The following is a 22,270-nucleotide window of genomic DNA, read 5'->3' as shown; positions in this document are numbered from 1 at the left end:
AACCTGGCAGGCAGCCCTGGGGGTTCAGCGGCAGTCCGTGCAAAGCTCCCCGTTTGCTGTGTCTGCAGACCGAGCACCAAGGTCTGTGGGAGGAAACTCGGTTTCAACTGAGCCGACAGCGGAGGGGAGGAGTCTGTCTTGCCTCCCGGGGTTGGCGGAGCGGGAGGTGGCACGTAGTTACGCTACAGCCGGTCTAACCGGTTAGGCCACAGCTGCCAATGTTTCGCGGCAAGTAAAGACACAGGGCCCCGGAGATTAAGATAAGGCTTTTGCTCCGTCGGGTAGTAAATCAGCTCTGCTCTGCCCTGACCCCGGGAGTGCATCCCGCTTATCACCGCCCTGGGGCCCTGGGCTGCCTCCTTCCCCGGTGGATCTGCAGGCCGTCCCCGGCGTCTTTCCCCCCGTCCCTCCCTGCTGCATGTCTGATTCTGTGAGTCAGTTTTGCATTAAAATATGAGTATGTCAGAGGGGGAGACGAACCATGAGAGACGATGGGCTCTGAAAAACAAACTGAGGGTTCTAGAGGGGAGGGGGCTGGGGGGAATGGGTTGGCCTGGTGATGGGCATTGAGGAGGGCACGTTGTGCGTGGAGCACTGGGTGTGATGCACAAACAATGAATCATGGAACACTGCATCAAGAACTAATGATGTAATGTATGGTGATTAACATAACAATAAAAAATATGTATGTGTAGAGTTGGATATTGGCCGTGTTTTGCGAGTGGAAAAAGGTTTCACTCAAAAAGGACTGACTCATGAGAAGCAGACAAGGAAGTCATAGAGGATGAAGAAAAAGGGGGGGGGGCGCGGAAGAAAGAAAAAAAGCCCAGGAGGAGGTTTCTTGGGGAAATTTGAGGTTTTATAAGCCAGCTGGAACCTCGAAATTTGCTAAATAAGTAATTTGGCAATGAAATATGTATCAAAGACCTCGGACAAGTCATTATAAAGCCGGTCTCACCTTTAGGCTGATGAGACTAACCCTGATTCTACCCCCTGCAGGTATGTGCCCACTTCAAAGAGTGAATGTCTCAATTCCCAGTTGTTTCTACGGAGGGAAGCAGGAGTCCAGGGTTAGAACCTCTGCAGAATCCCCTTCACAGGGGCTGACTCTGCTGGGAGGAATGCCCTTCTTCCTGCAGCCTGGAATGTCTATGTGGTGGCTGGAGCTGCTGCAGCCATCCCCAGGCCATGAGGCAGAGGGTGGTAGAGCTTGGAAATGCCAGGAGGCTGCTAGCATGGGGTTGCGTCCCTCCAAGACCGAACACACCCTTCCCTTCTTTTTTGTTAAGATTGCACGAATCGGTGAGATCATGTGGTATTTTTGGATCTGTGTCTGGCTTATTGCACTTTGCATAATGTCCTCGAGTTCCGTCCACGTTGTCACAAAGGGCAGGATCTCCTTGCTTCTCGTGGCTGAGTCGTGTTGCATTGTGTGGATGGACCACATCGATGGGCACTTGGGTTGTTTCTAGGTCTTGGCTGCTGCTATGAACATGGGAGTGCAGGTATCTTTGAGATCCCGTTTTCATTTCCTTTGACCAAATACCCAGAAGTGCAATCAGTGGGTCATAGGATAGCTCTGTTTTTTAATTTTTGTGGGAACCTCCATCTTGTTTTCCAGAATGCCTGCACCAGTTTGCATTCCCAGCAACAGTGCAAGACAATTCCCCTTTCTCTGCATCCTCACCAACATGATTTGCCCCCTGTCTGTCTGATGACAGGCATCCTGCCAAGTGTGAGGTCATGTCTCATTGGGGACCTCCGTCCTGCCCACATGCACACAAGGGGAAGGTTCCACAGCACGGCTGCAGCCACGGCTTCCAGATGATGTTGCTCAGGGAAAACTGGGGGGGCACAGGACTCAGGGTCTTCCTGTGCTGATCCACTGCCTCGCCCACCCGTGCTACCACCGCGTGGTACCGGGGTTCGGAGCCAGGGGACAGGGGCTCTGCCTCAGAAGGGTCCCTGGAGAGGTCAAAGAGCAGAGGCGGGCTGTGCTGGGTCACGCCGTCCCCAGAGCAGGGGCACAGGCCTCGGCCGTAGCAGGCCCCCGCCCCCTTGGGGTGGAATTGCGGTGTCATGTAGTGGACCTTCCAGAGTCTTCCACCTAAAGACAAAGAGAGCAGTGAACACCTGACCCAAGTACCAGCCCTGGGGAAATCATCAACATCCCATCCAAATAAAAAGAGAGGAGAGAAGAAAAGCAAGTGGTTCTTGCAAAGTGTGTCTATATGGTGTGGTCCAGGCACACAGAGGCAAAGGGACTCCTCCCAAAGTGCTCGGTGAGGCTGCCTGCATGGATGATAACCCTATGGGCCGTGCTTACTTCATTCTGACCCTTCATTCTAATTGCTCCACGTCCCCATACTAGTTTCATTAACAGAAGCAAATAGGACACATCAACATCGTGAAAGTTCTTGCTGTGTCCTCAGGGGGTGCATTTGCGTACAGGGCAGATAATAAAGCCAACCAGAGGGCGGTACGGGGTGGAGCCCTCAGATTCCCTTCCCCTGTACATGTGCCCAGCACCAGCCATCATTCTCCACGAGATACTGATTCTTCTCAGCTTCTCAGAAAGAGATTTGCTCTGTGATGTTGCATTTCATGCGTCATCATGGCCAGCCTATGGCACCCAGACACACGGTCAAAGACCAATCTGCATGTCCCCGTCATGGGTTTGCTTTTTTTTTTCCCCAGTGAGATGAACATTTACATTAGCAGACCGCCCTCCATACTGTGGGTGGGCCCCACACAATCAGCGGAAGGATGTAAGAGAAAGCCGACTGAGGTCCCCTAAAGAGGAAAGAATTCTGCCTGCAGAGCACAACACAGAAATTCTGCCTGAGTTTCTAGCCTTTGGCCTCAAGATGGCAGCATCCACTCCTGCGGGACTGTGGGCTGGCCCTGAAGATTTCAGACTTGCCAGTCCCCACAGCCACATGAGACAATTCTTTGAAAAATCTCTTGTTTCTACCCACCCATTCATCTACATCTGTCTTTATCTTCTATCTCTATCTATCATCCATCTGTTATCTACCTATCTACCTCTCTGTCATCTATCTATTTCATGATCTATTAATCTATCCTATCGATCATCCATCCATCATCTATCATCTATCCATCCATCCATGATCTATCATCTGTCCACCCACCCATCCATCCATCCATCCAACCATCCATCAGGTGTCCATCCATCCATCTATGCATCCATCCATGTGTCACCCATTCATTCATCCATCCAACCATCCATCCGTCCACTTATCCATGCATCCACCCATCCATCCACCTTCCATCCATCCATCCCTCCATGTGTCCATCCATCCATCCACTTATCCATGCATCTACCCATCCATCTGCCTTCCATCCAACCATCCATCATGTGTCCATCCATCCACCTATGCATCCATCCATGTGTCATCCATTCATTCATCCATCCAACCATCCATCCGTCCACTTATCCATGCATCCACCCATCCATCCACCTTCCATCCATCCATCAATCCATCCATCCAACCATCCATGTATCCATCCATCCATCCATCCATCCATCCACAAATCCATGCATCTACACATCCATCCACGTTCCATCCATCCATCCCTCCATGTGTCCATCTATCCATCCATCCATTCATCCACTTATTCATGCATCTACCATCCATCTACTTTCCCTCCCTCCATCCATCCATCCATCCATGTGTCCATCCATCCATCCACTTATCCATGCATCTACCCATCCATCTGCCTTCCATCCAACCATCCATCATGTGTCCATCCATCCACCTATGCATCCATCCATGTGTCATCCATTCATTCATCCATCCAACCATCCATCCGTCCACTTATCCATGCATCCACCCATCCATCCACCTTCTCTCCATCCATCAATCCATCCATCCAACCATCCATGTATCCATCCATCCATCCATCCATCCATCCACAAATCCATGCATCTACACATCCATCCACGTTCCATCCATCCATCCCTCCATGTGTCCATCCATCCATCCATCCATCCATCCCTCCATGTGTCCATCCATCCATCCACTCATCCATGCATCTACCCATCCATCCACCTTCCCTCCCTCCATCCATCCATCCATCCATCCATGTGTCCATCCATCCATCCATCCATCCACTTATCCATGCATCTACCCATCCATCCACCTTCCCTCCATCCATCCCTCCATCCATCCATCCATCCATCGTGTCCATCCATCCACTTATCCATGCATCTACACATGCATCCACCTTCTATCCATCCATCCATCCATGTGTCCATCCATCCATCCATCCATTCATCCACTTATTCATGCATCTACCATCCATCTACCTTCCCTCCATCCATCCATTCATCCCTCCATGTGTCCATCCAACCATCCATCCATCCATCCACTTATCCATGCATCTACCCATCCATCCACCTTCCCTCCCTCCATCCATCCATCCATCCATCCGTCCATCCCACACACTCTTGGTTCTGTTTCTCAGGGGGAACCCTGACTAATGCAACCGCCCCTCCCCGGCACTGGGAAAAGGCATGTACTCACTGTCCTTCTCATGCCAGCGTGCTGCATGCAGATGCTTTCCACAGTAATGAAACAGGAACTCATGTGCAGAGTGCTCAGCAGCCCCTTGAAGCAAGGGCACCAGGCTACGGCCATCGATCACCCTGATTCAGTAAAGAGACACAAGAAGGAATCAGGCGAAGGCCGCTCAGGCTGCGTTGCACCTGAAAATGAACCTCCAAGCTTGTAAGGGCCCCTGCTATGGGGCAAGAGGAGCAGAGATGAGCTGTCTCCCCAACTCTGTCCAGATTGCAAGTTGTTGAGCAAGATGCATGTCACTGTTTCTAAACACAAAGTCACTAAGTTGTGGGGTCATTTGGTTATGCCGTGCCACAGACACAGTGAGCTCACAGACATATAAACACCATCCCAACCTTGCCAGTCATGGCCACATGACCATATTTTTTAAAAAGTCCTCAATCTGAACTTAATGTACAAATGTAGTATTTTCCCTCACGGTTGTAGAACACTTTTATTTTAATTATACCCTAATTATGGTGGTTCTGTTTTCTGTGCCCACTCGGCTGGGTCATGGTGCTTCGTGATTTGGTGAAACGCCAGTCTGAGTGTTGCTGTGAAGGCATTTTTTTAGATACTGTTAACATCCGTCATCAGTGCACTCTGAGCAAAGCAGAGCCCCCTTCACAGTGAAGGTGGGCCTCACAGAATCAGTTGACGGCAGCCAAGAGCAAAGACTGAGGTTTCCCAGAGAAGGTGGAATTCTGCCTTGAGACTGTAACAGGGAAATTCTGCCTGGGTTTGCAGCCCACTGGCCTGACATAAGGATTTCAATTCATCGGCCTCCACAACTGCATGAGCCAATTCTTAAGATATATGTCTTATTTTATAAACACACAGACACCTGCACATATAACGATTGGTTCTGTCTCTCTTATACAGGAGTATTTATTTGTTCCCTTAAATGGAGTAAAACGAAATCATTATCAAAATATTTACTGCCTTGTTTTTATCTTGTATTTGCAAGAGTCTTTGGTTCTGTGCTAATATTGAGGTGATAAATCATTTCTAAAGCGTGCTGTCACTCATCAACATACAGGCAAGAGTGCATCTCAGGAAATCACAGGGAGATGTGTTTCAGTGGATTGACTTCTAATGCTTTCATCTCCTCGTTGTTGTGCTGAGTTATAAAATTTTACCAAAATGGCAAAATGAGTAGATGGACCCAGTATTTTATTTAATCGCGTTTAAGTGAGTATGATTATTTTGCCTTAGGCTGTCCCCTACATTTGAGGATGTGAGAACTTTCCGAACGTTCTCACATTGTGGTAGGGTTTCTCCCCTACGTGTAAAATAGGAAGAGGACAGCTGTGAGGAACTGGGGAAGACGGAGACCTCATTACATGTGTACCTGTCCTGGGGCACCTCGCCGCCCCCCAGCTCGACCACGGTGGGGAAAACATCCATCAGGCTGGTGGGCTCGTGGATCACTCGGCCGGCCGGCAGCACCCCAGGCCAGCGGAAGATCCCCGGCACACGGATGCCGCCTTCCCAGCCCCCCATCCCTTTGCCACCTGTAAGTAAACACCATTAGAATTCTCCAGGAGATGGTCCCATCCACACACCCCCCTGGGTGCACCTGTCTGTCTGTGTGTATCTACCTGGGCCCCCCCACACGTAATCACACACGGTGGCAGCCTGCATTTCCCAAAAATATTTGCAGCAATAATCCCAGAACCTCGTCACTTCCCTATGCGCACGTGGAGTCCATATGCTCTCCTCTTGAGATTCAGCGGGTCTTTGTGACCACGCGAACGCACGGGGTGTGCAATGCGTGGCTTCAGAGCTGTAACTGGCACTGGGATTTCATACCGCTCATGGTTCATAGTCCCCGTCTTCCTCCGTCCTTTTTCTTTCTGAAAGGACTAGGAATTGGATCTTGGACCCCCTTCTCCTCCTCTCCCACCTGCTCGCCATACCATACACCTGTTCCTTTACCCCTTTTCCTGGTTCTTCTTCATTTCTGGGACCCTTAGCAGTGAGTTGGGGTCCAGGTTGGCTCTTTGGGAAATGCACACAAATATTGAGCATTAGACAATGTGCTTCCACTTCCTAAACTCCGGGTATGGAAATCGAAGCCATCCTACGTTACAGAAGGAGAGTTGTAAACAGGGAGGGATGTGTTCAGAATCTTGCTAAATAAATGCTTCTTTGTCGCAGCTCAAAAATTGTAATGGGCTTGCCTTTGTTTTGTACTGCTGCGTAACAAGTTACTGCTGCGTAACAAGTTAGTGCTGCGTAACAAGTTACTGCTGCGTAACAAGTTAGTGCTGCGTAACAAGTTACTGCTGCGTAACAAGTTACTGCTGCGTAACAAGTTAGTGCTGCGTAACAAGTTACTGCTGCGTAACAAGTTACTGCTGCGTAACAAGTTAGTGCAAATCAGCAGCCTCACTCCTGGGTATCAGGTCTCCCTTCTGCATGTTGGGAGTCAGGCGTGGCTTGGCGGGTACTCTGTTCCGGGTCCCACCGTCAGAAACCGAGGGGTAGGCTGTTTGTAGAACACACCACCGGGAATGATGAGAATCTACTCCACAGCTTGGGGATGTATATGGAGGATTGGAGGAAAAAGCCACTTCCAAGTCATAGGAACATATACAGTCGACTCTCATTCCCTGGAGTGATGTTCTACAAAGTCACCACAAACAGCTCATACTGAACAACGACTCTCAGGTGTAATATAGGGCTCAGTTCCAGGGAGACTCTGGTCCCCGTATTTTCATCAGCTAATCAGTATATTTCTGTGTGTTTTGGTTTAGACTCCTTATTGAGTAGATGTTGTGATTCATTCGCATTGGACTCACGGCCAACAGCGCTAGAATTCCTGTCTGGACGAAGCCAATCTAACACACCTATTTTCTCTCTAAGGCACATCGCAAGCTTCTTGCCCTTGGAAACAGGGAACAGCCCTTCAGGACTACGATTGGGAGCCATTTGAAGTAGCAAAGTCACCAACAAAAAGCAAACAAAACTATAAAAACGTGGCCACTAAAGAGTCTGTGAAAATGTTTATAGTCTGAGAGATGAAATTGTAGGCACAGGGTTACGTCATCCAACCTTAGTTGAGAACATGCATGTCAGGCGACTAATATTTTTACTGCTGTTCAAATGAGTACAAAGGCATTGCAAGTATTGATTTTTGGGGTTACAGATACATTTTAGCAAGTGAATGAATTCATAAATATGGAATCCATGAATCATGCAGAACAATTGTATCAGACTTTTAAGATGACAATATAAAGGTATCACGCCCTAAATCTCGCATGATATTGTGGAATACGGGGACACATATAACTAAGGTTATGGTTACTGTGCTACCTTGGATTTAGGATGGCATTTATTTCAATTTTATCTTAATTATTTATTTGTATATCTCACTCTTCTACTAAAATGTGAATTCTTTAAGGGAAGTGCAGGTGTCTTTTTTTCTCTCTCTTGGCATCTGGATAGAACTTGGTGTATAGGAGCTGCTCAAGAAAATCCCCCTTTGAAAGCACAGACTCTTTTCCCCTTCTGCTTGCTCTCCAGCCTGTATCACTGGGAATCATTTGGTGGGTCACATATCTGACTTTTAACCCCCAGTATGCATTGGTCTCACCTCTGAATATTCCATTCCATCCCCCCAGCTGGCCACGTTCGTCCCTTGCCTCCAAATGTCCTCCATGATCAGAGGTAAAATACGTGAATGTCATGTTTTTCAAACCGTTTACTTCAACGGCTTTAAGGATTTCACCTTTAAGAGAAATAGAACAATTCAGGACAGAGCCAATGAAACAGCATCAGTGAATTCAACCCAAATTTGCCCTTTCTTGCTAGAAAGTCCCATAAGGGGACTCTGCACCTACCAGGAGACTGTCGTTATGAATGTGATCACAAAGTGTGAACCCCTATCTGATTTTCCTGATACCACAGGATTCAGAATCTTGTTTACAGAGGTATCACTAGTGATCATTAGTGATACTAATATGGAAAACAGAATAAACGCCTAAAGCCAATATGCCAGCAATGGAGTGTTCTGAATGGGCACTGTTGGCATGCATACGTGTGTCCATAATGAGCGCATGGGGGTGGGCACGTGGTGAGAAAGGGTTTGATGGGACAACCCCGTTGAGACGGGAGGAAGCCAGAGCTGTGAGCATCCATCTGTGCGTGTTGGCACATGGGGGCCAAGGCTCAGGAGAGCCGAGCCATCTACAAGCCAAGCACTTGCTTTATCTACGGAGACCAAATGCACATCTAAAGCACTGAAAGTAAAGATTTTACACCACTCGGGCATGTACAGCAGTGGAAATGCATGTTTTTAAAGCATGATGTAATCTACCCTCCCATTTTGGGGTTGTTTGCCTCTTTACTTGGTCTACTGTAGCCCTATGCTTCTCCCAGGATAAGCCCTCGGATCCTGCAAGGATTTAGATGTCTACATTCTTTCAAGAATCTATATACACTTGAAACTAAGGTAACACTATGTATCAACTATACTTCAGTGTGAAAAAAACAATCTATAATCTCGCTGGATCTCTCCAGGTTTTCTCCAGGCCGTAGTGAAGTTGGTCTGTTTGCCCTGAATGACAGAGTTCTTGCTTCACTTTCTGCAATGTCTCATGATGGTTTTATTATTTTTTTTTAAGATTTTATTTATTTATTTGAGCACAGAGATGGGGGAGGAGCAGAGGGAGAGGGAGAAGCAGACTCCCCACTGAGCAGGGAGCCCGATGTGGGGCTCGATCCCAGGACCCGAGCTCATGACCTGAGCCCAAGGCAGACGCTTCACCGACTGAGCCACCCAGGTGCCCCTCATGATGGCTTTAAATAATACACTTTGTAGGATGATTTTGTGCAGAAGTAGGCCGAGGGATCGGAAGTGCTGAAGGAGCACATGAATGATATGGGAAACTTTCTCCCTATTCTTTGCCTTTTCTCTTATTCTTTATTGCAGCTTGGTTCCTAGTGAGGTGGCCCATCTGTTACCAAAGTTCAGTGGTGAGACTAAATGAAGCACAGCTGTGCCTTGACTTACCTACAAGCCAATCCATCTCCTCCACGTTGTCGCCGTATAAGCCGTGCCGGCTTTTTCCAAGAAACTGTTTTGTAGTTACCAGGGGAATGTGTACATGCAGCAAGGACACGAACAGAAGGAATGGCCTGTGCTTATTTCTGAGAGAGGAAAAACATCCTTCAGACACGATGACACCTGTATTTGATCCTGTTTCAACAGCCTTTGATCCATTTGAGTCCTTGAAACTCACCTCCCCATCAGGGCTGGTTTAAGAAATTCCAAAGATGATAAAGAGACTCAGGTGCTATGAGAACTCACCTCCTCTTTAAAAGTGGGATTACCTTTCAATATAGGAAATTGCCTCGTGTAGCATGAGACTCGCCGTTCTTTCCAAAACCATGGGCTGCTCTGTGACGTCATGGTTTCTCATCAGGATGCAGTTCCAACGACGCACAAACCCAAAGCTGGCGTACCAGGAGACAAAGAAGAGGAAGACGAGGCTGGCTGCGCCCAGGACTACCTTCCAGGACACAGAGATTAACCCGCAAGTCTTGGCAACAGCAACAGTCAGGACCCCCAGTGCCGCCATCTGGGTATAATGCCACAGCCTGCTTCTAGTCGCGGCGTCCAGTCCCGGGGGCCTGCCTGGCTGACAGTCATTCACAAGCGTGAAAGGCATGCCATAAAAATAGTCAAATCCATGGTTCAGTGGGTGGTGGCAGTGGTCGGTGCGGAGTTCACAGTTCACACCCTGGTGCCATTTTCCTGAAAATAAGAGCAAGAAGTTAAACAAGAAGACACATGGAAGGCACTCTGTCTGATACCAATCACCTCAATAATTTGGATGCTCCAATGAAAATGAAGGTATGCAAACAGCAAAATCTGAAATAGAAAAGGAACATGATATAAATTGGAGATAGAAAGGAATAAAATGAATGGGTTTGATCCTGGTGTGTTTTTAAATGGTTACACTGCACTTTGCAAATACCGAACAAACGTATGGAGGTCATGATCGTTATCAAGAGATTAAAGGTTTAAAGAAAAAGATTAAAGGTTTAAAGTTTTCTGGGCTGTCGGGAATTACAAGTTTGCAACCCTACACTATTCTGCTATTAAATCACTCAGAAAATATCACTTACGATATTTCTTACTTAAAAGACAACTACTTGATAACAGGAGCTGGCTCTAGAATAATCTTATGATACAGCAGAAGGAAGTGACTCACTCCACTAACTAGTAAGCAAGAATTGCTTATAATAGATTCTTTCCAAAGGCAGTAATTTTATAATATCATTGAGATGGAACATGAGGAAGCCCATATATCAAATTCTGGCAGGTTATACAAGAATTGGGTTATCTCCAGATGCTCAGCCAGCTTTAATTGAGCTACCAGATAGAACAGGAAAGGGTCCAAGGTACTGTTTGCCCTAATTTCCCAGGTGCAGAGGTTAAACTGGGTCCCGCCCTGCTCTTCCCTCCCATGACTCACGAAGCGTCTTCAGAACTTGTAGGACTGGTTTTAGTTCCAAGCCCAGGGACATTCCTTTACGTGCCTGCTTCCATTTAAGAAGTGAAAATGCTGAGATGGGGTAGGTATGTGGAATGTGAAGAACAGCCTTGTCTGAATATAGATGGGGTGTGTGCACCAGAAGAGTAAAGTTGCACAGAACAAACCGATAAACAGGTCTGCAAGTCCAGTAAACACAAAAGAAACCTACTCACCTAATTTTAAACACGATTCCACCCACAGAGTAGGAGAGACCTGGGTGGCTGTGGGGTCAAGGACATTGACCCGATGGTGGTGAGTTGGTAATGGAAAGTTCCAGTCAATTTGGGTGGCTAAGAAGCTTCGCTCTACTTCTTAGGATTGAAAAGAGAAATATAGGTGATAGAGCAGATGTGTACAAAGTCCTTGAAAATGTCTTTGAAAATGGGATATGCTATATTCTGAGTATCTGTGTCTTCCCGAAATTCCTGTGTTGAGACCTGACCCTGAGGTGGATGGAATTTGGAGGTGGGACCTTGGAGATGAGAGCAGATCCTCAGGGTGGAGGCCCCGTGAAAGGATCAGTGCCCCAGAGAGATCCCCAGCCCTTCTTCTCACATGTGAGGACACAGAGAGAAGACAGTCCTCTGTGAGGCAGGATGAGGGCCCTCGCCAGACACGGAAGCTGGATCTTGGGCTTCTCGGCCTCCAGCTCTGTGGGAAGTATATCTACATAATCTCTATTTCTAAAGTAGCAGGACATTTTAAAAGGGGGTAAGGGTGATTCCCCACCCCTCCAGCCAATCACCGCCCTGACGCAGTGGGGGTGTCATGGTCCCTTCTGAACTCAACAGTGAGTCTGAGTGTGGAAGAGCTGGTGAGGGATCAAATCGGAGCCCCTGCACACAGACCCGACCCAGCCCTCCCTTGACCAAGGGGTTGGGGAAGACGCCCTCGTCACCGGGCCTCTGATTCCTCTCAGACGGGATGCCACTCCTAAACACACAGGCTGAGGCAAGGAACGAAAGCGGTCACAAGCATGTGGTCCATGACAGGTGGGCGCCCATCTGCTTAGAAGTCACCTAGCAGGTGTCAGAGCACTGTTCTCAGACAGGTGCTCTTACCAGGTTGGCCCTTGCTAATGATGTGTGACAATCGGCTCTCCAGAGGATTCCCATCATTCCCTAAATAGTAAGTGTGGCTCTGTGTCTAAAATGTTTGCACAATGTGGTTTTGCTGAACACCTGCTTTCCTTACGGAGGCTGGAGTTTTGGGGGGTGCCAGGCAGCGGGTGCCTATGAGACCAGCCCCTAATACAAAGCCTGTGAACGGAAGGAAAGAGGCAAATCTCACAAGATGTTGAATTAAAATTGCTTGTCGATGACAGAAGTTCCAACAATGTGACCAATCCAAGAGAGACCAGACGGGGTCAGCACCCTATTTTGGTTCTGACATGGGATGTTTTTGCCTTGTTGGGAAACAGGTGCTTTCGATGGTTGATTCTCCATCCCCTTGAACCATATGAGTACCTATGAGGCCGGTTGCATAACCTTGCTGCTGCAGGATTCTCGCAAACGTGGTTTCATTCACGGGGAGTCCGCCCGATCCCCCGTTCCACAGGAGGACACGGTACCCATCATCAGCATCCATGCCTGTGGAGCAGAGCAGAGAGCAAGCACTCACTCTCCCTTGACTGCAGCAGGGGTTCTTGCCTGGGTTGGAACGTGGCTCACGCTGTCTGGGGTTGGTTTGGGTTGTCACAATTGCAGGAGGGGTTCTACTGGCGTCTGGTAGGGGAAACACCCTACGGTGCCCAGGATGCCCCTACCACAGAGAATCATCCGGCCCAAATGTCAGCAGTGCTGAGGTTGAGAAGCCCTGCCTTGGCATGAGAGATTCTGTCTGTTTCTCTCTCTTTCTCTCTTTATCATCCATCCATCCATCCATCCATCTATTCATCTATCATGTATCTATCTATTAATCTATCATCTATCAATCTATTATCAATCAATCTATCTATCTATCTATCTACCTATCCATCTATCTATCTCTGTCTATCTATATCTTCTATCCATGATCTGTCTATGAAATGGTTCCCAACCGAAGGTGATTCTGCCCCCCAAGGAACACTTGGCAATGCATGGAGACATTTTTGGTTGTCACAACTCGGTGGGGAGACTGGCTGCTACTAGCACCTTGCACGTAGAGACCTGGCCCCCAGCACCTCAGAACGTGACTGTGTTTGAAGACAGGGTCTTTAAAGAGGTAAAAATGAGGTCATCGGGATGGGCTCTGATCCCACAGGACTGGGGTCCTTATAAGAAGAGGAGCTGAGGACACAGACACTCATAGAGGGACGACCACGTGAGGACAGAGGGAGGAGGCAGAGTCTACACGCCATGGAGAGAGGCCTCAGGAGGAACCAGCCTTGCCCACGCCTGGATCTCAGACTCCCAGCCTCCAGCCCCGCCTGGATGTCAGACCCCCAGCCTCCCAGATGATCAGAAAATTAATCTCTGTTGTTTAGGCTGGTCCTTCTGTGGTATTACGTACGGCAGCTCAGACAGACTAAGACAACAGTATTCCAATGTGTGAATGTGCCAGTTTATTAACCCACTCTTCCACTGATGAACTGTGTCCGTGTTTGCACCGTACAAACAGTGCTGCTGCGAACGTGCTCATTCCATCTTCTGTAGAACGTGCATGTGTGTACATGTTGGGCACCTACCTAGGAATTGCTGGGTCACAGGGTGTGCATGCACTCAGCTCAAGCAGACACGGACAAACAAATCAGGGCCCCCCTCCTGCAGCCTCACAGTGCATCTCACCAAGCTGTTCCTTGTCCCTCTCCGACTCTGACCCTAATGCTTTCCCCTTAGAAGGGCCTTTGTGATGACACTGGGCCACTTGCATAATCCAGGATAACATTCCCATCCGAAGATCCGTCACCTAATCCCATCTTCAAAGTCCCCTTTGCCATATAAGGAAACATTCACCCGTTCCGGGAATTAGGATGTGGGATCTTTGGGGACCATCATTCAGCCCCCTACATGCTCTCAGAGCCTGTCTGAAATCATGACTACACATCAAGACCGACTAAAATATTTAAACAAATAAACACAATGTCAACCCTAACCAGCTACCCTTGGAGAGTTCCACTCTGAATTCCCAGTCAACCAAATCATCGCCTGACTACCTCAAACACAGGATTCTTTATGTAAGTTCTAGGTGATGTCACCACAGATTCTATCTGCACCGTTTTCCCTGGATCTCAACCATCGCTAATATTAAGGACGAGTAATGAGTGGACACAGACGTGCCCCTTTCTCAGTTGTCCCCACAACACTGACCTGATCTGAAGGAGTGCCTCCCCGTGAGGAAGGAAGATCTGCTGGGGGTGCAGAGGGGGGCGGCCGCCAGGTGCTGGGTGAGCCTCACACCTTCCTCTGCAAGCCGGTCGATATTGGGTGTCCTGCGCAAACCACACACAAACATCCCCGTCAAGACGGGGCTTACAGGGATCCCTGCACCAAAAGGCATGGCACGGTATACATGAGTATTTCTTGAGGGTTTTATAAGCGGTTGCATATGGTGTCTCGCAGAGGCAGATGGACCCACCCCCAAAACAACCAGCATGAGCACATGTACTGAGGACCACTTGCTGCAAAAGGTGCTGAGCCCTTCTCCCCGGTCCGGGCCTGCAGCCCAACCCACCGCGTGCACAGCCACCATCCCAGCCCACCGCATCACCCAAAGCTCTTGGTGGCCAGGAGCAAGTTTCCCTTGATGCTCTTGCTGTGTGTAGCAATAAGAGTTGTGCACCACCTTGCTCTTGCGTCTGCTTTTGTCAGCCAGGAAGCTGTGGCCAAGAAGCTGGGTCTTTTAGAGCTTGCTACTCTTTGCTCTTCTGTGAGCATGCTCTATCTCACAAATGGGAAACGGTCTTCCCAATCGAATGGGGAAGGAGTGCCCCTTTCCTGCCTACACCACCAGGTTTCCATGTGAAAGGGTTAACTAGTAGAGAGCAAGTGGATCAAAGAGAGACAGGAAGACATGAACACCGAAGCCACTGGCTGGAATATTTATATTGGCTGGAATAGAATCTTTGAGAGCCGATGCCTAAAACTTCCTTACTGGGCAGGTGGTCCAATGGCCCCAAGGTTAAAGGGATCTTTGGAGGTGACTTGAGGCATGCGTGGAGGGCTTCTTTGCTGAGTATGAGTGTTGGTGGAGGGCGCTGAGGGAGCTGAGTGGTCCACAACCATCATCTACCAGGGAGAAGAGCCTCTAAGTGTCCCTGTTCCCCCAGAGCACGCAGAAGTGACCATGGCTTTGTTGAGGGTCTGGGCAGCCCCAGGCTGAGTCATGGCGCTAGTGGATGCTATTTTCTTGGACACAAGCCACTTCCAAATCCCTGTGACCCAAACTGCTTGCTAGTGGAAGGATGCCAGGTGTCCTAGAGGGTCCCTGTCCATAAGTTTTATGGAGAGAGGATAGAAATAAGATGAATCCTGAAGGAGCTATAGGCCAGCTGAAGGACTTCTAGGAGCCAGTGGGCATCCCAAAGCCCTACTGCGGGCTTTGGGGTTCAAGATCTTTCAGACGCATCAAGACCACGGCCAAGACCATTCTCCAAACGTTGTGGTAAATACCTTTCTTACTAACTCATATGGCGTTGCCAATTTTGAAGAACACATTTTTAGTTTTAATTTTTGCTTTTGTTTTGATCCCTCTGAGTGAACATAGTATACGTTGTCTGAAAAAAAAAAGAAAAATTACGTGTATTCTTCAAAATCCTCGAAGCTGGTTAAGCACAGGGGTCATGGGCAGAAGGAAAGTGTTCAAAAGATGTTTGGTGTAAATGCATGGGAGGTCACTAAGTAAGTTCTGAGTTAGTGTAGTAATAGAATAATATAACACCTTTGGAGATTACTAAAGTGAAAAGCTGCATTTTTGGAATCCCTGTGTTATCTTTCATCCCAACGATTTCCTAGTCATCGGAGTGATCTCCGCATTTGCGAGGAGGCAAGCAAAGTTGGGAGATTGAGCCACTTGTCCGTCCCTGGAGCTGGGAAGTGCCAAAGGAGGGTTTAATACCTCCTTAAGTCACACCTTATCCGTGTGACTTAAAAGATCCACCGAGTGTGGCATTCTGGGGGTTGTGGCTCAAGCACCTCCATCCTCAGGCTCCCATCTCCCATTAATCATAGATTTTCCGATAGTTCACGACCACCCATCCACTTTGTGACCACTAAAGCTTTTTTTCTGATGGCTTTGTTCCTATTTAAAGAGAGAGAGTGCCTTCTCCCTCTTGTTTGCAAGCTATTGTCTGTACTCATTCAGCTGTGGCTTCCAGGCCCCTCCTGCATGCCCAGAAACCACAGCTGAAGCTACTATTTCAGATGCCTGCTCCTCCAGGCAGCTGCTGGGGCCCTGCCACGCCTCTGTTTTTGGAGAATAGCTGTGTCAGTCAAGACTGTTCTGGCCACTTTGGTCACCTTTGACTCTTCTTAAAATTGCAACCAACCGAAACAGAAAGGCTGTTATTAAAAATCACCCATTTTGTACTCATGCTGGTTGTTTTCAATAACCCAACTGTAAAAATTTACTTTTTTTTTTGACTAAACTATGACCATGAATTGCAAGGGCTTATAGGATTCTACTAATTAACCATAATTATATTAGCTCTGACCTATTTTTCAGTTTACAAAAGTTCTATCTCGTTTGATATGCAATAGTCCATCTATTATTTACCAGTCTGTCATCTATCTGCCCATCCTTCCATCCATCTTTCCATCCATCCATTCATTCACTCATCTCTTTGATGAGTTTGATATCCAATAGTCCATCTATTATTTACCAATCTATCATCTATCATCTATCTACACATCCTTCCATCCATCTTCCCATCCATCCATTCCCTCACTTATCTATTCACCCCTCTTTCCATGCTTCCTTCCATCCATCCATCCATCCATCCATCCATCCATCCATCCATCCACCCATCCATCCATCCATCCATCCATCCACCCATCTATCCATCCATCCATCCATCCATCCATCCATCCATCCATCCATCCACCCATCTATCCATCCATCCACCCATCTATCCATCCATCCATCCATCCATCCATCTATCCATCCATCCATCCATCCATCCATCCATCCATCCATCCACCCATCTATCCATCCTTCCATCCATCCATCCATCCATCCATCCATGCATCCATCTATCCAGCCCTCCATCCATCTTTCTATTCTTCCTTCCTTCCTTCCATCTTTCCATCTTTCCATCCATCCATCCATCCATCCATCCATCCATCCATCCATCCATGCATCCATCTATCCAGCCCTCCATCCATCTTTCTATTCTTCCTTCCTTCCTTCCATCTTTCCATCCATCCATCCATCCATCCATCCATCCATCCATCCATCCATTTGCCTGTCTAGCTATCTATCTCTCTTCTTTCAAGTATTCATCTCTTACAGATGTCTTCATGATTATCTACATTGTGGAACAGAATGAAAAACAGCACAGGTTTCAACCTCAGCATCGAAATCTTCTGCAGAATCTCATTCCTCTACTTGTTAAAAGATACCTTAAAACAGGAAAAATGCTACTGATTTTAAATTCTGTGCTTCTCGATCAATTTACATTATTTCCTTCTTTCCCTAACCAAGTTGATTGGCAAATATAATCTTAAAATATTACTCTCAAGTGCCCTTCATTTTTTATGCATTCTTTTCCTTTTAAATAACCCTCTGGCCTGTGGGATCAGATATTTTCATTTTAACAACAGAGAGAAAGTATGAGAGTGTCTGAGAATGATATAAATACGCTGAGAAACAGCCCAGTGACTGTCATGAAAGGGATGGAGGGGCAGGGCATGTATGAGATTTTCCTGAAAGAAGAGATATCTTTTCTTCCTATTATGCTAATGAAACGAGCAGGTTTCACATGTATTTACAGACTCGTCTCCGTCATTAACACATGTCTGGTGTGGCTTTGCTGTTAGAGCATCAGGGAGTCACTTCCATGATTTGCATCATGGACCCAGAAGGAAACATGGAGATCATCCAATGGCCTTATATCAAGAGGGGAAACTGAGGCTGGATGTGTGACTGATGTCACAGCTATTCAGAAGCAGGGTTGGGGCCACAGAGCCAGTCCCGGGGCTCCCTCTTCTGTCCTGACTTCCTGTTCCCCTGACCCTTGGTAACTACACATTCATTACACACCTCATGGGTTCTCCACTTCCATTTCTTACGAGGCCAGATATGAAAGACAGACCTGGTGTGGCCCACATGTGGGACCAGAGTGATTGGCAAACAAGGGTGTCTGACCTGATTTTGAACACAAGCGCCTTCTAGCATATTTAGGCATGCACAGTGAATACCGTGGTCGCTGGAGAGAATTCTACGGGACGGCTTACTAGTGAAGCTTCACTTACTATGTGCTAAAGGAGTCGGAACAATTTCATAGCAAATCTCCTAAGGATGAAGGGAAGGAGGCCTTACAGCACGTGCAGCCAATTCTCCTGGAAAGCAAAGACAGTTTCTCTAAACCGGGTGGTTCTTAAACCCAAGTTAAGTCTTCTACCTGTCAGCCTTGATAGCTTACTTGGGCAGAATTGTTAAACGGGGTGTGCCGTGCTCGCGTTGGGGTGGGTGGACATGCAGTGGAAACATGTTGAAGACCAGGGAAGTGTGGTAGGTTTGTGCAGAATACCCACATTCCTTAGAGGCGGATCGCGAGGGGCATGGCCCCCACGTCTGTAAGGGGCGCCCTGCAACCCATGTGGCCTGTTGGCTCAACGTCTTTTATTTTATTTATTTATTTATATTATATATATATATAAAATATATTATATTTTAGTTGGAAGGCAAAACACTGTACATAAAAATAGTACTAATAGTAATCATGGGTGCTGCCCCCTAGCGGTGGTATTGGGCATGCAATCCCAGTTTCTTAATTTCTTACTGGCTTACGTTTTCTTAACCCAAAGCGGCAGGCCCCAAACGGTCCTGAGGGGTTAGGAATTCATGATCCGAATCCAGGGGGACCCGATTCAGTCCATTACAGGGAGAGATGGCTCGGAGAGGGCACGGCGTTCTCTTGGGGTGTGAAAATATTCTAAAATGCACCGTGGTGATGGATGCACTTCTCTGAAGATACCAGAAGCCAATGAATTGTCGGGTTTCACTGGGTGAATGGTCTGTTCTGGCAAAAGTATAACTGGGCAGGCTCAGCGCGGGGAAGGAAGATCCCTGCATACACAGGGCAGAGTTCTGCTGCAGTTGGGAAGACTGCGACCAAAGGGGGTGGGCACGGGTCTCTGTAGGCCAGTCCCAAGGTGGGCAGCTACTGCAAGGCAGATTGTGTGATGCTGGGGTGGTGGTCTTCCTAAAAGAAAGGGAATGGGGTGCTTTTCTTCCTTTTCTCCTCCTGTTGCATAGACCACGCAAACATCATCGTCCACATGTTTGCCAGCAGGGATGGGGTAGAAGCCTGCGCACTGTGAATACACACTAAGCTCCCCATGTGGGTGAATAGCAGCCCCAGGGGCAGAGCTGCTACATCCTGATTCCCAGTATTTGTGAACAGGACCTGTGACTTGGAAACGCGGTCTTTACAGGTGTAATTACTTAAGGATCTGAGATGAGCTCATCCTGGATTGGGGTGGCCCTAAATCCAAGGGCAGGTGTCCTTGTAAGAGACAGAAGAGGAGACACACACACAGAGGAGAAGCCACGTGAGGACGGAGGCAGAGATGGGAGGGACGTGGCCACGAGCCCAGGGACTCCTGGAGCCCCAGAAGCTGGAAGAGGCAGGAAGGACCCTCCCCTGGAGCCTTGGGAGGGAGCATGGTCCTGCCCCGGCTGGATCTCAGTGGTCCTGCCCCGCCTGGATCTCAGCGGCCCTGCCCTGCCTGGATCTCAGACTTCTGGTCTCCAGGACTGAAACGGAAGAAATTCCTGTTGTCTAAAGTTACTCCATTTGAGGTCCTTTGTTCAGGCAGCCCTAAGAAAGGAACACACCCACGCGCCAGAGTGCTGCGCTGTTTGAACATTTCAGTTTAGGACCCTGCTTCCCGATCAAAAAATAATTTCTTGGGTGTTCAGATCTGAGGCGCTAAGGAATTTCCCAGTACAGGCAGATTTTAAATGCATCATTCAGCCAGATGCAGCCCCTTACACACATACACACACACACACACACATATGCACGCACGCGCGCGCGCACACACACACACACAGCACCAGGACCCCCACCATCACCAGGACATTATACCTGAGCGTATCGTTCCCATAGCAACCAAGATCCCCAATGCCAAGATCGTCTGCCATTATCAGTAGAATATTGGGTTTAAAGGCATTTGCAGCTTTTAACTCGGAAGTCCTCGAGAGCAAACACAGAAGGAGTAGAACCGACAAAGAGTCCCTGGAGAGACAAACAAAAAGGCCGAAATTAACGTCGACGATTTAGGGAATGTTCAGTCGGTATTTCAAAGCCGCTTGCTGGGAAGGCACATGCATTTGCCCTAAATTGGGTTTACCGAGGGATCCCATCTAGGTGCTGGTTCCTTTTGTTCGGACTGCTCGCATACTAACACGCGGAGCAGAAAACGGGAACGCGCGAGGATTTTGCCCAGGGACCTCCTCCCCTCCACTTGGTCATTAATCCTGCTACCTGTGTGGGGAGCTCCCTAAAGGGCAGGGTCAGAGGGCTGAGCGCTTGCCTTCCGGGCCGCGCCTTCCTCCCTTTCCCGGTGCAAAGGCGGCCAGAGCGCGCCTTCCGTCCCCGGAGCGACCGCACAGGAGGGAGGCGGACCCAGAGGGCTGGAGCGGCGGGAGACATGCATTTTAAGGAAGAATGTGGGATTCAAAGCACCCCAGCCACGACAGGGAGACACGGCACTGCTGGTGTGACCCAGTAGTGACAACACGGGCTTGCAGCGCGCGTTGCCAGCGAGGCCGGGGCGCACCCGCGACCGCGCGGGACAAGGGATCCGGGGCGTCCCGGACGCGGATCCCCGGCCCTGCCCGCCCCATAAAGCGGGAGGGACGCGGGGCCTGGAGCGCCCTGATCCTCATTCCTGGCTCCTGGCTGGCAGCGCGAGCGTGCCCCGGGGTCCCCCAGCAGGGCCCCCACCGCTGTCCGGTCCTCTGATTGCGCCCTGGTGCGCCAGCAGTCCGGAGCAGGGCGGCAGGGACTGGAAAGGCGCGGCGGGACAGGGCCTAGGTGGAGCGTTAAGGGGGTGGCCGCATTCCGGGCGGGGAGCGGGCCTGGTGCGTCTTAGAGGGCGGTGGGGAGGAGTGGGCCGGGACGCGGCCGAGGGGGTCTTGGGGGACTGGCCATGTTTTTGGGATTACGGTCAAGGCTCCGCTCCGGCTGGCGGACCGGGCCAGGCAGGGGCGGGGCCGTGCAAAGAGGAAGAGGCGCGCTCCGGGAGGCGGGCATCCAGGGCCTGGGCCGGACGTGTCTCAGAGTGGGGGAGGGTGCGGCCGGGCTGGGATGGGGGCGGGGAACGGAACAAAGGGGGGATGGGGGGAGGAAAGGAGCGGGGGTGGGGGGAACGCGTGCTAGAGAGGGAGACGCCGCCGTGCTGTTGGGGGGGACGGAATCAAGGCGGGGGGGGACCGGGCGTGTGGTAGCGACTGGGGTTTGCGGACACGGCCGCGCTCCGGGGCTAGCTGGCTGGGAGCACGTGCTAGGGGGGCACGCCGCAGCGCTATGAGGGGGAGAGTGTTTGAGGGGCATGTCTTGCTCGTGGGGGCTACTCGGGGCGAGGGAGCGCGTCCCACGCAGTGCGGGATCGCGACCAGGCCTCGTTCTGCCGGGGCGTGGCCTCCGAGCACCAGCCTGGCGGTTCCCCTTCCGCTGGCCGCCCCCCCTTCCCTCCGTCTGGCCTCCTCTGCCCTCCCCTCCGACGTCAGCTCTCCGGTCCCGCGTCCCTCCGACTGCGAGACGGACGTCTAGCTGTGTTCTGGCCACGCCAAGGAGTACACACCGCCCGCGCGTCCCGGAGGCCACTCTCGCCCAGTGTGCACCTCCCCCAGCCCCCCAGCCCCGTCCCGAGTGGGGGACGCGTCCTCGGGCCCCGCGCACCTGGCAGCGGACGCGCTGCATCCCCTCGGAGCCCTGGGTCCCATGGCCGCGCGCGGGCCGGGCGCGCAGGACCTCGTCCCCAGCGCCAGGTGCCC

At 49.7% G+C, this 22,270-nt stretch overlaps 1 protein-coding gene across 1 annotated transcript; it reads right to left on the bottom strand.

The window, feature by feature from the left end:
* Positions 1 to 875: 875 nt before the first annotated feature.
* On the bottom strand, positions 876 to 22,248 carry ARSD (arylsulfatase D). The gene is made up of 10 exons (XM_028115018.2): positions 22,176 to 22,248; positions 20,358 to 20,507; positions 14,416 to 14,537; positions 12,595 to 12,717; positions 9,921 to 10,344; positions 9,601 to 9,737; positions 8,182 to 8,316; positions 5,935 to 6,097; positions 4,548 to 4,669; positions 876 to 2,107 (listed from the first exon to the last, which is right to left on the bottom strand). Exons 1-10 carry the CDS (start codon positions 22,217 to 22,219, stop codon positions 1,749 to 1,751), a joined length of 1,779 nt encoding a protein of 592 aa, XP_027970819.1. The 5' UTR covers positions 22,220 to 22,248; the 3' UTR covers positions 876 to 1,748.
* Positions 22,249 to 22,270: the final 22 nt, after the last annotated feature.

This window comes from Eumetopias jubatus, unplaced genomic scaffold, assembly GCF_037043125.1.
Source record: "Eumetopias jubatus isolate StellerSeaLion01/CBP00866 unplaced genomic scaffold, mEumJub1_p1.0 scaffold_11, whole genome shotgun sequence".
Lineage (NCBI taxonomy): Eukaryota > Metazoa > Chordata > Mammalia > Carnivora > Otariidae > Eumetopias > Eumetopias jubatus.
Note: the sequence above shows the minus strand (reverse complement) of the source record. Positions and strands in the feature narration are given on the sequence as shown.